Source organism: Chiloscyllium plagiosum, unplaced genomic scaffold, assembly GCF_037043375.1.
Source record: "Chiloscyllium plagiosum isolate Xiang-an unplaced genomic scaffold, Cpla_swu_hap1 HiC_scaffold_33, whole genome shotgun sequence".
Lineage (NCBI taxonomy): Eukaryota > Metazoa > Chordata > Chondrichthyes > Orectolobiformes > Hemiscylliidae > Chiloscyllium > Chiloscyllium plagiosum.
Genome location: NW_028270171.1, coordinates 24,329,518 through 24,343,509, shown reverse-complemented (window position 1 = coordinate 24,343,509; position 13,992 = coordinate 24,329,518). Strand labels below are relative to the sequence as shown.

Sequence of the window (13,992 nt, the reverse complement as noted above, 5' to 3'; positions counted from 1 at the left end):
ATGCACAACTTCCCATTACTGTCCTTGATTGGCCTTAATCTTACCCTAGTCATTCTTTTATTCCTGATATACGTATAGAAAGCTTTAGGGTTTTCCATAATCCTATCTGCCATTGACTTATCATGTCCCTCCTGGCTCTTCTTAGCTCTCTCTTTAGGTCTTTCCTAGCTAGCTTGTAACTCTCAAGCATCCTAACTGAGCCTTCACATCTCATCCTAACAGAAGCCTTCATCTTCCTGACAAGAAATTCAACTTTTTTAGTAAACCATGGCTCCCGCACTTGGCAACTTCCTCCCTGCCTGACAGGTACATACTTATCAAGGACACACAGTAGCTGTTCCTTGAATAAGTTCCATATTTCAATTGTGCCCATCCCCTGCAGTTTCCATCCCCATCCTATGCATCCTAACTCTTGCCTAATCGCATCATAATTGCCTTTCCCCCTGATATAACTCTTGCCCTGCGGTATATACCCATCCCTTTCTGTTGCTAAAGTAAACGTAATTGAATTGTGGTCACTTTCACCAAAGTGCTCACCTACCTCCAAATCTAACACCTGGCCAGGTTCATTACCCAATACCAAATCCAATGTGGCCTCGCCCCTTGTTGGCCTGTCTACATTCTGTGTCAGGAAACCCTCCTCACATATTGGACAAAAACTGACCCATCTAAAGTACTCAAACTATAGTATTTCCAGTTAACATTTGGAAAGTTAAAGTCCCCCATAACAACTACCCTGTTACTCTCGCTCCTATCCAGAATCATCTTTGCAATCCTTTCCTCTACATCTCTGGAAATATTCGGAGGCTTATAGAAAACTCCCAACAGGGTGACCTCTCCATTCCTGTTTCTAACCTCAGCCCACACTTCCCCAGTAGACAAGTCGTCAAATGTCCTTTCTACCACCATAATACTGTCCTTGATTAACAATGCCACACCTCCCCTCTTTTACTATCTTCTCTGTTCTTACTGAAACATCTGAAACCTTGGCTAGCATGTAACCTTTTTCTGTCTGAAACTCCAGTGTTCAAGCATCCCCATGTTTATGGTCACTGCTTTCAAGACTCTGCATTATTGTCAGATTATTAGTCAGTTCCGGCCCATTATCCTTTACAAAGTCTAATAACGGTTATTCTCTGTACTGTCTCTAAACGATATTGGGTGCAATACTAATCTGAAGGCAGATTCACAGTTAGCGTTGCGGAATTTCAAGGATGGCACAACCCAAATAGACTTCAGTTTGTTGTGGATTTTAGCCACAGGGCATCTCTGCAGGAGTTCCCCAGAGTACTATCCTCGGGCCATCCACCTTCAACTGCTTCATCAGTGACTTTGCCTCCATTATAGGGGCGGGAGTGAAGATTGATTGCACAATGTTGAGCACCACTTGCGACTCCTCAAAAGTAAAGCAATCCATGTCCAAATGCAGCAAGCCCTGGATAATATCCAGGCTTGTGCTGATAAATGACAAGTATCAGTTAGAGTCATAGAGATGTACAGCACGGAAACAGACCTATCAGTCTAACTCCTCCACGCTGACCAGATATCCAAAATTTATTGAGTCCCATTTGCCAGCATTTAGCCTGTATTCCTCTGAACCCTTCCTATTTATATACCATCCAGATGCCTTTTAAATGTTGTAATTGTACCAGTCTCCACCACTTCGTCTGGTAGCTCATTACATACATGCACCATCCTTTGCATGAAAAAGTTGCTCCTTGAACCTGTACCTTCTAGTTTTGGACCCCCCCCCCCCCCCCCCCAACCCAGGGTAAAAACATCTTTTCTATTTACCGTAGCCATGTTCATCATGCTTTTATAAAACTTTATAGCGTCACCCCTCAGTCTCGTACAGTCCAGGACAAACCTCCACAGTTCATTCAGCCTCTCCCCATAGCTCAAACCCTCCAACCCTGGCAACATCCTTGTAACTCTTTTCTGAACCCTTTCAAGTTCCATAACATCCTTCCTATAGGAGGGAGACCAGAATTGCCTACAATATTCCAAAAGTGGCCTAACCAATGTTCTGTACAGTCGCAATATGACCTCCCAACTCCTGTACTCAACGCTCTGACCAATAAAGGAAAGCATACTAAATGTCTTCTTCACTATCCTATCTACCTGAAACTCCACTTTCAAGGAACTATGAACCTGCACTCCAAGGTCTCTTTTTTCAGCAACACTCCCCAGGACTTTACCATTAAATATATAATTGTAGGTATTCTTTGATTTCTAATGTCCTGACCTGGTTTGTCTTTCCAAAATGCAACACTTCATATTTATCTGAAGTACACTCCATCTGCCATTCATCGGCTCATTAGCCCATCTGATGAAGATTCCGTTGAATTCTGAGGTAACCTTTTTCGCTGTCCACTACACCTCTAATTTTGGTGTCATTTGTAAACTTACTCACCAAACCTCCTACATTCACATCCAAATCATTTATATAATTGACGAAAAGTAGTGGAACCAGCACCAATCCTTGTGGTACACCACTGGTCACAAGCTGGGAGAAAGTGCAGACTGCAGATGATGGAGATCAGAGTCAAGAGTGTGGTGTTGGAAAAAGCACAGCAGGTCAGGCAGCATCTGAGGAGCAGGTACTGGTCACAGTGCTGATGAAGGGCCTTTTCCTGAAACGTCGATTTTCCTGCTCCTCGGATGCTGCCTGACCTGTGTGCTTTTCCAGCACCACTCTAATCTTGACTCTAATCTCCAGCATCTGCAGTACCCACTTCTGACTGGTCACAGGCTTCCAATCTAAAAAGCAACCCCACACCACCACCCCTGTCTTCTACCTTTGAGCAGTTCTGTATCCAAACGGCTAGTTCTCCCTGCATCCATGTGATCTAGCCTTGCTAACTAGTCTACCATGAGGAACCTTGTCGAACGCTTTACTGAAATCTATATAAAACATGTCCACCGCTCTGCCCTCATCAATGCTCTTTGTTAATTCTTCAAAAAACTCAATCAAGTTAGTAAGACATGATTTCCAACACACAAAGCCATATTGATGATTCCTAATCAGTCCTTGCCTAACCAAATACATGTAAACCCTGTCCCTCAGGATTCCCACCACTGATGTCAGGCTAACCGGTCTATTGTTCCCTAGCTTTTCCTTTCTTAAATAGTGGCACCACATTAGCCAACCTCCAGTCTTCCAGCACCTCACCTGTGACTATTGATGAAACAAATATCTCAGCAAGGGGCCCAGCAATCACTTCCCTAGCTTCCCAAAAGTTCTAGTGTACACCTGATCAGGTTCTGGGGATTTATTTACCTTTATGTGTTTTAAGACATCCAGCACCACCTCCTCTGTAATATGGACATTTTTCAAGATGTCACCACCTATTTCCCCACATTCTTTATCTTCCATGTCCTTCTCCACAGTGAACACTGATGCAAAATATTTGTTTAGTATCTCCCCCATCTTCTGCGGTTCCACACATAGGCTGCCTTGCTGATCTTTGAGAGGCCCTATTCTCTCCCTAGTTACTCGTTTGCCCTTAACTTATTTGTAAAATCCCTTTGGATTCTCCTTAACCATATTTGCCAAAACTATCTCATGTCCCCTTTTTGCCCTCCTGATTTCTTTCTTAAGTATACTCCTACTGCCTTTATAATCTTCAAAGGATCCACTCAATCTCTGCTGTCTCTCCCTGGCATATGCTTCCTTCTTTTTCTTAACCAAAACCTCAATTTCTGCAGTCATCCAGCATTACTTGCACCTATCAGCCTTGCCTTTCATCCAAACAGGAAGATACTGTCTCTGGACTGTTGTTATCTCATTTTTAAAGGCTTCCCATTCTCCAGCTGTCCCTTTACCTGCAAACATCTGCCCCCAATCAGCTTTTGAAAATTCTTGCCTAATACCATCAAAATTTCCTCCAGTTTAGAACTTTAACTTTTACATCTTATCTATCCTCCTCCATTACTATTTTAAACGAAGAGAATTCTGGTCGCTGGCCTCAAAGTGCTCCCTCACTTATCAGTCACCTGCCCTGCCTTACTTGCCAAGAGTAGGTCAAGTTTTGCACCTTCTCTAGTAGTACATCCACATACTGAATCAGAAAATTTTCTTGTACACACTTAACAAATGCATTTCCATCTAAACCCTTAATTCTATGGCACTCCTAGTCTATGTTTGGAAAGTTAAATTTCCCTACCATAGCCACCTTATTATTCTTACAGATAACTGAGATCTCCTTCCAAATTTGTTTCTCAATTTCCCACTGACTGTTGGTGGGTCTAAAGTACAATCCCAATAATGTAATCATCCCTTTCTTATTTCTCAGTTTCACCCAAATAACTTCACTGGATGTATTCCCAGGAATATTCTCCCTAAGTACGTTGTAATGTTATCCCTTATCCAAAACGACACTTCCCCTCCTCTCTTGCCCCCCCCCCCCTTTCTATCCTTCCTACAACATTTGTATCCTGGAACATTAAGGTGTCAGTCCTGACCATTCCTGAGCCACGTTTCTGTAATTACTTTGATATCCCAATCCCCAACCATGCCTTGAGTTCATCTGCCTTCCCTGTTAGGCCTCTTGCATTGAAATAAGTGCAGTTTAATTTACCTCATTCCCTGCTTTGTTCCTGCCTGCCCTGACTGTTTGACTTGCTCCTTTTCCCAACTGGACCGGTCGCAGACTGATCTCTTTCCTCACTATCACCCTGGGTTCACCCCTCCACCTTACTAGTTTAAATCCTCTTGAGCAGCTTTGGCAAATCTTCCTGCCAGTATTTTACTCCTCTTCCAATTCAGATGCAATCCGTCCTTCTTGTACAGGTCACTTATACCCCAGAAGAGATTCTAATGGTCCAAAACTGTGAACCCTTCTCCCCTGTACCAGCTCCTCAGTGACATGTTCATCTGTTCCTACCTCACTAGCTCGTAGCACTGGGAGTAATCCAGATATTACCACCTTCAAAGACTTTTCTAAATTCCTACCTAACTTCCTATATTCTCCCTTCAGAATCTCATCCTTTTTCCTTCCTATGTCGTTAGTTCCGATGTGTACAACGACCTCCTGCTGGTCCCACTCTCCTTTGAGAATATTCTACACTCTTTCCGAGATATCCTTGATCCTGGCACCAGGGCGGCAACACACCATTCTAATTTTTCACTGCCAGCCACAGAAATGTAAGCTGTTGAGATGCTGGAATTTTATTCTGTAATCCTGACACTCTTTCCTTTAGATGGATGGAAAATTTTCTTCAAAGGAGGAATCAAAGACTTACAAAGGATATCTTCGATCCTCCCCTAAAATTGACAAGGTCAGTAGTTTAATGCCAAACGGTGCAAAGTCCTGTTTGAGCCAGGCTGTTCAGGGATGATATCAGAAGTGCGTCTTCATGTAAAATGTAATGGAAGGATGGAATTTGAGCTCCAAAAACACTTGATGTTGGGAGGGTCAGTTGAAAGTTTCAAAAATAGACATGGATAGAATTCTTCCAAATGAAAGTTTTAAGGGTTATAGAACCATGGTAGGTCAATTGAATTAAGTTTCAGATCAGCCTTTGTCTAATTAAATGGCAGAACAGGTATAAGGTTTGACTTGCTGAATGGCTTCTTGCTGTTTTGACATTTGAACTAATGGCAACACTGAATATTGATTGCTTTTAGCTGTGCAGGATCTTACTCAGTGGTCTTGCTGCATTTGTACAGGGTTTTGGTGAGACTGCACCTGGGGTATTGTGCGCAGTCTTGGTCTCCCCATCAGACAATGGAGCAGACTGGTCCCTGGGAGAGCAGGACTGAAGTATGAAGAGAGACTGTGTCAGTTCAGATGATATTTGCCGGAGTTTAGAAGAATGAGGGGCATTCTCGCAGAAACCTTTAAAATTTTAACAGGACCAGACAGGGCAAACACAGGAAGGATGTTCCTGCTGAGCAGGGCATCTAAACCCTGGATCACAGTCTAAGAATATGGGGTAGGACATTGAGGAATGAGATGAATAATTTCTTAAGCCAGAGAGTCATGATCCTGTGAAATTTTCTGCCGTAGAAAACCGTTGAGGCCAAAACATTGAATATTTTCAAGAAGGAGTTCGATATAGTTCTAAGAATATGGGGATGTGGGGAGAGCAAGTTGGATGGTCAGTAATGATCAAGTTGAAGGGCGGAGTATGCTTAAAGGGCTGAATAGCCGCCTTCTGCTCCTATTTTCTATGTTTCTGTGGTCCATTTCTGTGTCAACACCCTTATCTTCACAAGGACATTTTCATTAGTAGAAAAAGGATTTTAATGTGGTTTAAAATATTATGCAGAAAATTAGAATGCAACTGGTGAGCCATGTGTTGAACATTGCTTTCTGCACTATGCTACAATGGGTGAGATGCATACTTCCTGTGTCCAGCAAGTGACAATTAACTCCATATTGAAGAGCCAGAGTTTCAGATGTTCCAAACCCCTTATTACTGCACCAATTGCCAGCCTGGATTATGAGTTCAAGTCTCTGGAGTGGAACTCACAATGTCCTAACTCAGCGCAGAGTCCCATGAATTGAGCCACAGTTGTACTGTTGAGTGCTGGGAGTAACATTGTCTGGGACAGAGTTCCATATAATAATGCTGTCTTATACAGATTGCCAGGTGCTAAAACTATCTGGTACAGAACTGAAGGAGAGAGAAATGGCATATTGTTATTACAGCTGCAGCTGACATGAGCTATCAAGTTAATGTACGGCAGACATGTATCCCACTTGGCGTGCTCTAATTTTGGTTGTTGATGACAAGTTGAACAGATTCCATGTACCAACACTTGTCATTTCTAAGTTTGGCAGACATGTGGTAAAATCTGAACTTCTATTCTGTTCACTGTATAGACCTGGCACTTTTTCTCCCCCGTAAACTGGTGGAAGATTCTCAAAAGATGACTCAACCTCTTACACTGAATATTCACAGTCTGTTCCCAAGATCATTGCTGTCATATTAAGCGGTAATGTTGGCATTTTACTGTTGACTCAGAGTCCAAATCAGAGAGTCCAAGATGCAATAGAAATGCCCATTTTTGACACATTTACTATAGTCTTTAGCTATGAATAGTGATGACAGGAAATATAGCTTTCTTGCCATCACATTGTTGACCAGGAATCTCAGTCTCTCTCACAGCCTGTCAGTGGAGAGTGTTGGAAGGATTTACAAGTTATGACTATGTTATGAACATGCATTCCTTGACCACCAAGTCTCAGGGCCTGGAGCTTTTGGCTCAAAGGCAGAAACATTACCCACTGCACCATAGGACCACTGTCACATGTCAAGTACACTATTCTATTTTAAAATAACAAGGGGTCATGACATAAATTGTGTTTATAACAAATAGATAGCTCCTTCACTAATGTTATTACCAGTCATTATATAGGCAGAAATATCACTCCTGCTGTTCTGCTGCAGCTCATTTCCATGACAATCATTTCCAGTTATTGATATAGAAAATGACTCTTCAAACTATTTCCACAAAACTGCAGATTGTGCTTTGGTGCATTGTTCAAATTCAGAACCTGACATGCAAGTACTTAGATTCTCAGCCAAAGTGTTTGCCAGATTTGCTCTCCATTGAATGGTGGAACCATTTAAAAAAATCAATATGTAATTATTGAAAACTATGTTTATTCTTTGTAGGGAGATGGGAATTGCTGACATTGTTGTCTACTCCTAAACACCCTTAAACTGAATGGCATTGCTATGTTATTTCAGAAGGTAGTTAAGAGGTAACCACATTGCTGTGGGTCTAGAATCTGGAGACAGGTAGTCCAGACTGACTAAGAATGACAGATTTTCTTCCCTAAAAGATATTCGTAAACCACATATGTTTTTACATCAATGAATGGTCGTTTCATGGTTACCATTACCGAGACCAGCTTTGATTCCAGATTTACTAACTGAATTTAAATTCCACCAATTGGTGTGCTGCGATTTGAATACATGCCTCTGGAGCATTGGTCTAGTCCTCAAGGATTATTGGTCCAGTGACATTACCACACCCACCACCATCTCCCTTGTTTCAAGTGGCAAGGATCATTATGCACCTCTGGGCTGGGACAGGAAGGAATTGAGAATGTTACTCGTGAGCCAAGAGCAGCAAAGTGAAGTTGAGGATCATCAGAGCAGCTAGGCTCAAGATTAGAGTGGTGCTGGAAAAACGCAGCAGGTCAGGCAGCATTCGAGGAGCAGGAAAATCGATGTTTCAGGAAAAAGCCCTTCATCAGGAATTGCCTAATGAAGGGCATTTGCTGGAAACGCTGATTTTCCTGCCCTCGGATGCCGCCTGACCTGATGTGCTTTCCAGCACCACTCTAATCTCCAGCAACTGCAGTACCCACTTCCACCTGGATCAGCTATTCTGTCATTGAATGACAGAACAGACTCATAGGCTGAATGGCTTACTTCTGTTCCTACATCCGAAAGTCCTATAAATACCTGTAGGTTGTGGAAGAATGGCAAAACTGATTTGGAAAATGAGAACAACCCAGATTAATATCTGGAAAGGAATAGTTCAGGCCTGAGGAGCAATATTTGAATTTTTCACTCATAAGTTGCTGTTTCTCGGGTTTGAGGTTTGCAGGAACCGGTTTACATATTTGTTTCATGATTTGATATGCCCTGTTGGTGGAGTTTGAAGGAACAAAGAGACTGAAGGCTGGTGCTGACATGCAGCATCCCAGTAACACTTCAATCAGAGCCCAAGATGTAAGCCACTCCAAGTTCATCTTCACAATATTTTCATGAACTGGAACTAAAATCAAAACTAAGCCATTGGCTCAGAAAGATGAAAAGTATTCAAATTAATTCATGGCACATGGGCATTGAATGGTGAGATCAGGATTTGTTGCCTATCCCCATTTGACCTGGAGAGGATGATGGTGAGTAGCCTTCGGGAACAGTTGCAGTCCATTAGGGCTAGGGCTGCCCAAAGCACTGCTAGGGAGGGAGTTCTAGGACTTTGATCTGGGTGACAGTGGTGATATATTTCTAAGTCAGGATGGTGTATGACATTTTTTTTTAGATTAGATTACATTACAGTGTGGAAACAGGCCCTTCGGCCCAACAAGTCCACACCGACCCGCCGAAGCGCAACCCACCCCTACATTTACCCCTTACCTAAAACTACGGGCAATTTAGCATGGCCAATTCACCTGATCTGCACATCTTTGGATTGTGGGAGGAAACCGGAGCACCCAGAGGAAACCCACGCAGACACAGGGAGAATGTGCCAACTCCACACAGTCAGTCACCTGAGGCGGGAATTGAACCCGGATCTCCGGCACTGTGAGGCAGCAGTGCTAACCACTGTGCCACCGTGCCGACATGGAGGGGAACTTGCAGGGAATGGTGTTCCCTTGCATCTGCTGCTCTTGTCCTATTAGGTCACAGAAAGAGAAGCAGGAGTAGATCAGTGATGCTCAATCGTTTTGCACTGATGGACCACATAGACCAAAGCATAACCCTGCACTAGCCAAAGTGATAGATTTTGGAAAATTTCATATAATTGTAAAATACAGACAACTTGGTAATTCATATTACACAACCATATCCAGTGTGTGTGTCTGTTTGTGGCCCTTGCCCACTCCAGAGTTTGCTCATACTGTCTCACACCATCAGGAAGGAAGATATTGAGTTAGGATACAGAGCATGGATGTCACAGAGAGAGAGTAAGGTTGGGAAGTGGGGCCTAAGATTGATGGTGAATGTTGTGGGAGCAAGAGGAAAAGGCCTAACTCAAGTGAAGGAGAATTGGCCATAATGGGGCTACACTGAGAGGCTGGATAGGGAATTGGAGCCAAGGAATGGGTAAAGGAAGCAGCCATCAGGCTAGGAACATATTGGAAAAGAAAGGGATCAGAATTGGAGGGTCAAAGTACGGTGCCCTGGAAGTGGTGGTGATGATAGTGGGGAGTTGGGGTGGGGGTATAGGTAAAAGAACACATTCCAGTGGGATTGAGGTTGAAGGTCAGGATATTCAGCTCAGGGATGTACTATACACACCATTTGAGGTTAGAAAGGTAGAAATGAGGCACTTAGCATATTAACTTACGTCATCTTGCACTCCTGCAGATTCATCCAGCTCCAACACACCATCTCTGGATCCCTACACAAAGCAAAAAACAAAGATGGGCCTGCAGAATCTGGCAGGTCTCACTTGTCCAATGGTGACAGATGTTCAGAACAACAGACATCATTGGCCATTTAACCTTGTCAGTTGGGATGGTGTATGTGCTTGGTCAGCTGACGTGGACACTGACCATCTGTGCTTCTCTATGAACAGTTAATCTCTAAGGAAGTTAACATGCCCTTGTGCAAAATAGCTGGATTGGGATTGTTAATCTTGCTTGCAATGAATAGCATAATCTTAAAAACATTTCAAGAAAGCAAAACCTTTACACCATCTTTTCCTGGTTTTTAGTCCTTCTAATGTAAGATCATGTAGCTATTAGTTGTAGAGATACGAAGAGGAGCTGTAAACTCACCTACCAGGAAAGCTGATGTTGTGCATCAAATACTCTGGTGAGCCATATGTGGCCTTCAGTCCACAGGTTGGCTTCCCTGTTCTTGGTTGTAGGGGTCACAGGTTTAGAAAGTGCTGTTTAAGGAGCTTTGGTGAGTTACTTGTGAATGGTACACTCTGCTGCCACTGTGCCTAGGTAGTGGAGAGATTGATGTTAAAAATGATGGATGGCGTGAGATTGGGTGTGCAATTAAGCACGTGCTGCTTTGCCCTGGATGGTGTTGAGCTTCTTGAGTGTTGTTGGAGCTGCACCTATCGCGCATCTGGGAAGTATTCCATCAGACTCCTGACCTACGTCTTGTTGTTGGCAGAAAGGCATTGGGAGAAAATAGGAGGTGGATTATTCACTGCAGAGTTTCCAGCCTCTGATCTGTTCTTATAAGCACAGTCTTTATATGTCTTGTACAGTTCAGTTTTTGGTTCATGGTACTAGTACCCCAGAATAATGCTCAATATGGTCTGCTAATAATTCTCAATAATAAATCTAGGTGATGGTGAGGTATAAAATTATGTTGCCTTTTCTTTAGTTGGACTACAGATTTTCCTCACAAGATCAGAGTTCCCGCACAGGATATGTACAGCTCAGCCCAAAAAGAGACAAGGTCAGTACTTTATAATTCAGACATACCTGGGAATATGACACTGGGAATCATTGAATCACAGCTTATAATGAGGCCATTTAGCATGCTGTGACTTTTATTCTTTGTCCTTTACAAGGACAGCTAGCTAGTTCTCAATCATGACCTATCCCTCTAGCTCTGCAACTTTTTTTTTCTCTTTACCCAATTCCTTTTTGAAATCCACATAGGAATCTGCCTTCCCTACATTCTCAGGCAGTGCCATCCAATATTAACCATTTGCTACATAAAAATATTTTTCTTCATGCTACTCTTACATCTTTTACCAACCAAACTAATCCTCAATTCTAGCACCAAAGCAAATAGCTTCTCTCTACCTGGTTTGTCCAAAATCTTTGTGGTTTTGAACACCTCCATCGAATTTCCTCACAACCTTCATTTATTCCAAAGAAATCCAAAAACAGCTTCTCCAATCTGTTTCTGTAACTGATGCTCTTCATCGCTGGACACATTCTGATACTTTTTTATTCCCACCTTCACATCCTTTCTACGTTGTGCTGCCTTGAAATGGTGATAATATGCCAGTTGAGGCCAAATCAGTATTTTATAAATGTTCATCATTTCCTCAGCTGTTGTACTCTATGCTTCTACAGCTTCTCAATCTCAGGATCCCGTATACCTCTGTAATTACTTTCTCAACTTGCTCTGCCACCTTCAGCAATTGTGAACACATTTCGCTAGGCCATTTTAAAGGCTGTTTTAGTGCAGTCATTGTGTCCCTTCCTTTGAACCAGACAGTGCAGCTTTCAAATCCCATGTGCTACTGATGTGTGTTGGGCGGCACGGTGGCACAGTGGTTAGCACTGCTGCCTCACAGCACCAGAGACCCGGGTTCAATTCCCGCCTCAGGCGACTGACTGTGTGGAGTTTGCACGTTCTCCCCGTGTCTGCATGGGTTTCCTCCGGGTGCACCGGTTTCCTCCCACAGTCCAAAGATGTGCAGGTCAGGTGAATTGGCCATGCTAAATTGCCCGTAGTGTTAGGTAAGGGGTAAATGAAGGGGTATGGGTGGGGTTACGCTTCGGCGGGTCGGTGTGGACTTGTTGGCCCGAAGGGCCTGTTTCCACACTGTAATGTAATCTAATCTAATCTAATAATAGATTGATTAAAAATACATAAATCATCACAGGAAGTGATGTAATGTCACATGATCTTTAATGGGCTGTTGTGGAGCAGTGTCTCTGCCTCTGGGCCAGAAGGTCTGAATTCAAGTTACATTTGCTCCAGACACCGAGGGCCGAAGGGCCTGTACTGCTCTGTTATGTTCTATATATGTGTGACATAAACTGTCCAAACAAGTTGGTTCAAAATATCTACCTGCGTTCCTCTGCTTCTTCACCTTCTTTAGAAATTGTAACCTTATATTCTTTTCCTCCTCCTCCTCCTCTGAAAATAAGTCACTTCCACCATATTTGCATTAAATTTAACCTGCAACATTGAACCAATCAATTAGTGCCACCTTGAAGTCTATCACTATTCTCCTTATGGTTCCAGTATTTACAGATTTCCAGGCCATAAAAGGAAAGCAGTGAACCTATTCCTGACCATCTCGGAGGCGGTGTAATTAATCACCACAATTAGCTGTTTCCTGTTTTCACACCCAGCTTTATATCTATGCTGTCACCTTCCCTTTTATTCTATGGGTTTCAACTTTACTAATTGGTCTGTGTATGTCACATTAACAAGTCCTTTATCCTCATCAAGCCTATCTGTAACTTTATCAAAAAAACTTAATCAAGTCAGTTCATCATGAGTTGTCTTTACCAAATTCATGTTGGCTTTCGCTAATTAATTGATACTTGTCCAAGTTACTGTTAATGCTGTCCTAGATTATAGCTTCAAAGATCTTTCTCACTAACAGGTTAAACTGACTGGTCTGTACTTGCTGGGCTTATCCTTATCCTACTGTGGTTCTGTTCGCCAAGCTGGAAGTTTTTGTTGCAAACGTTTCGTCCCCTGGCTAGGCGACATCATCAGTGCTTGGGAGCCTCCTGCGAAGCGCTTCTTTGATGTTTCCTCTGGTGTTTATAGTGGTCTGTCCCTGCCGCTTCCGGTTGTCAGTTTCAGCTGTCCGCTGTAGTGGTTGGTATATTGGGTCCAGGTCGATGTGTTTGTTGATGGAGTTTGTGGATGAATGCCATGCCTCTAGGAATTCCCTGGCTGTTCTCTGTCTGGCTTGCCCTATGATAGTAGTGTTGTCCCAGTCGAACAGCCACGCTCAGACAACAACTCACCAGAACGAAGGACCGGATACCCAACATGAGCAAGACGAATGTAGTGTACAAAATCCCATGCAAGGACTGCACTAAACACTATATAGGACAAACAGGAAGACAGCTAACAATCTGCATACATGGACATCAACTAGCCACGAAACGACACGACCAGCTATCCTTAGTAGCCACACATGCAGACAACAAGCAACATGAATTCGACTGGGACAACACTACTATCATAGGACAAGCCAGACAGAGAACAGCCAGGGAATTCCTAGAGGCATGGCATTCATCCACAAACTCCATCAACAAACACATCGACCTGGACCCAATATACCAACCACTACAGCGGACAGCTGAAACTGACAACCGGAAGCGGCAGGGACAGACCACTATAAACACCGGAGGAAACATCAAAGAAGTGCTTCGCAGGAGGCTCCCAAGCACTGATGAAGTCGCCTAGCCAGGGGACGAAACGTTTGCAACAAAAACTTCCAGCTCGGCGAACAGAACCACAGCAACGAGCACCCGAGCTACAAATCTTCGCACAAACTTTATCCTTATCCTCTGTTGGAGCAAAAAGATTTGGTACCACTTCTGTATCGAAGGATGAATTGAAAGGTTATGT

The 13,992-nt window shown here is 43.1% G+C and overlaps 1 protein-coding gene across 9 annotated transcripts in view; it reads left to right on the top strand.

Annotated features, from left to right (window-relative positions):
* The window catches only part of LOC122542310 (uncharacterized), a 370,387-nt gene that overhangs the window by 106,989 nt on the left and 249,406 nt on the right, over positions 1 to 13,992 (top strand). For 6 of the 9 annotated variants that reach the window (XM_087978361.1, XM_087978360.1, XM_087978363.1 and 3 more), the window contains 2 exons: positions 5,203 to 5,280; positions 11,038 to 11,112. In XM_087978361.1, coding sequence (XP_087834487.1) covers positions 5,203 to 5,280; positions 11,038 to 11,112 — 153 coding nt within the window. The remainder of the gene's footprint in view (positions 1 to 5,202; positions 5,281 to 11,037; positions 11,113 to 13,992) is intronic. The other 3 variants (XM_043679925.2, XM_087978367.1, XM_043679929.2) reach the window with 1 other exon arrangement.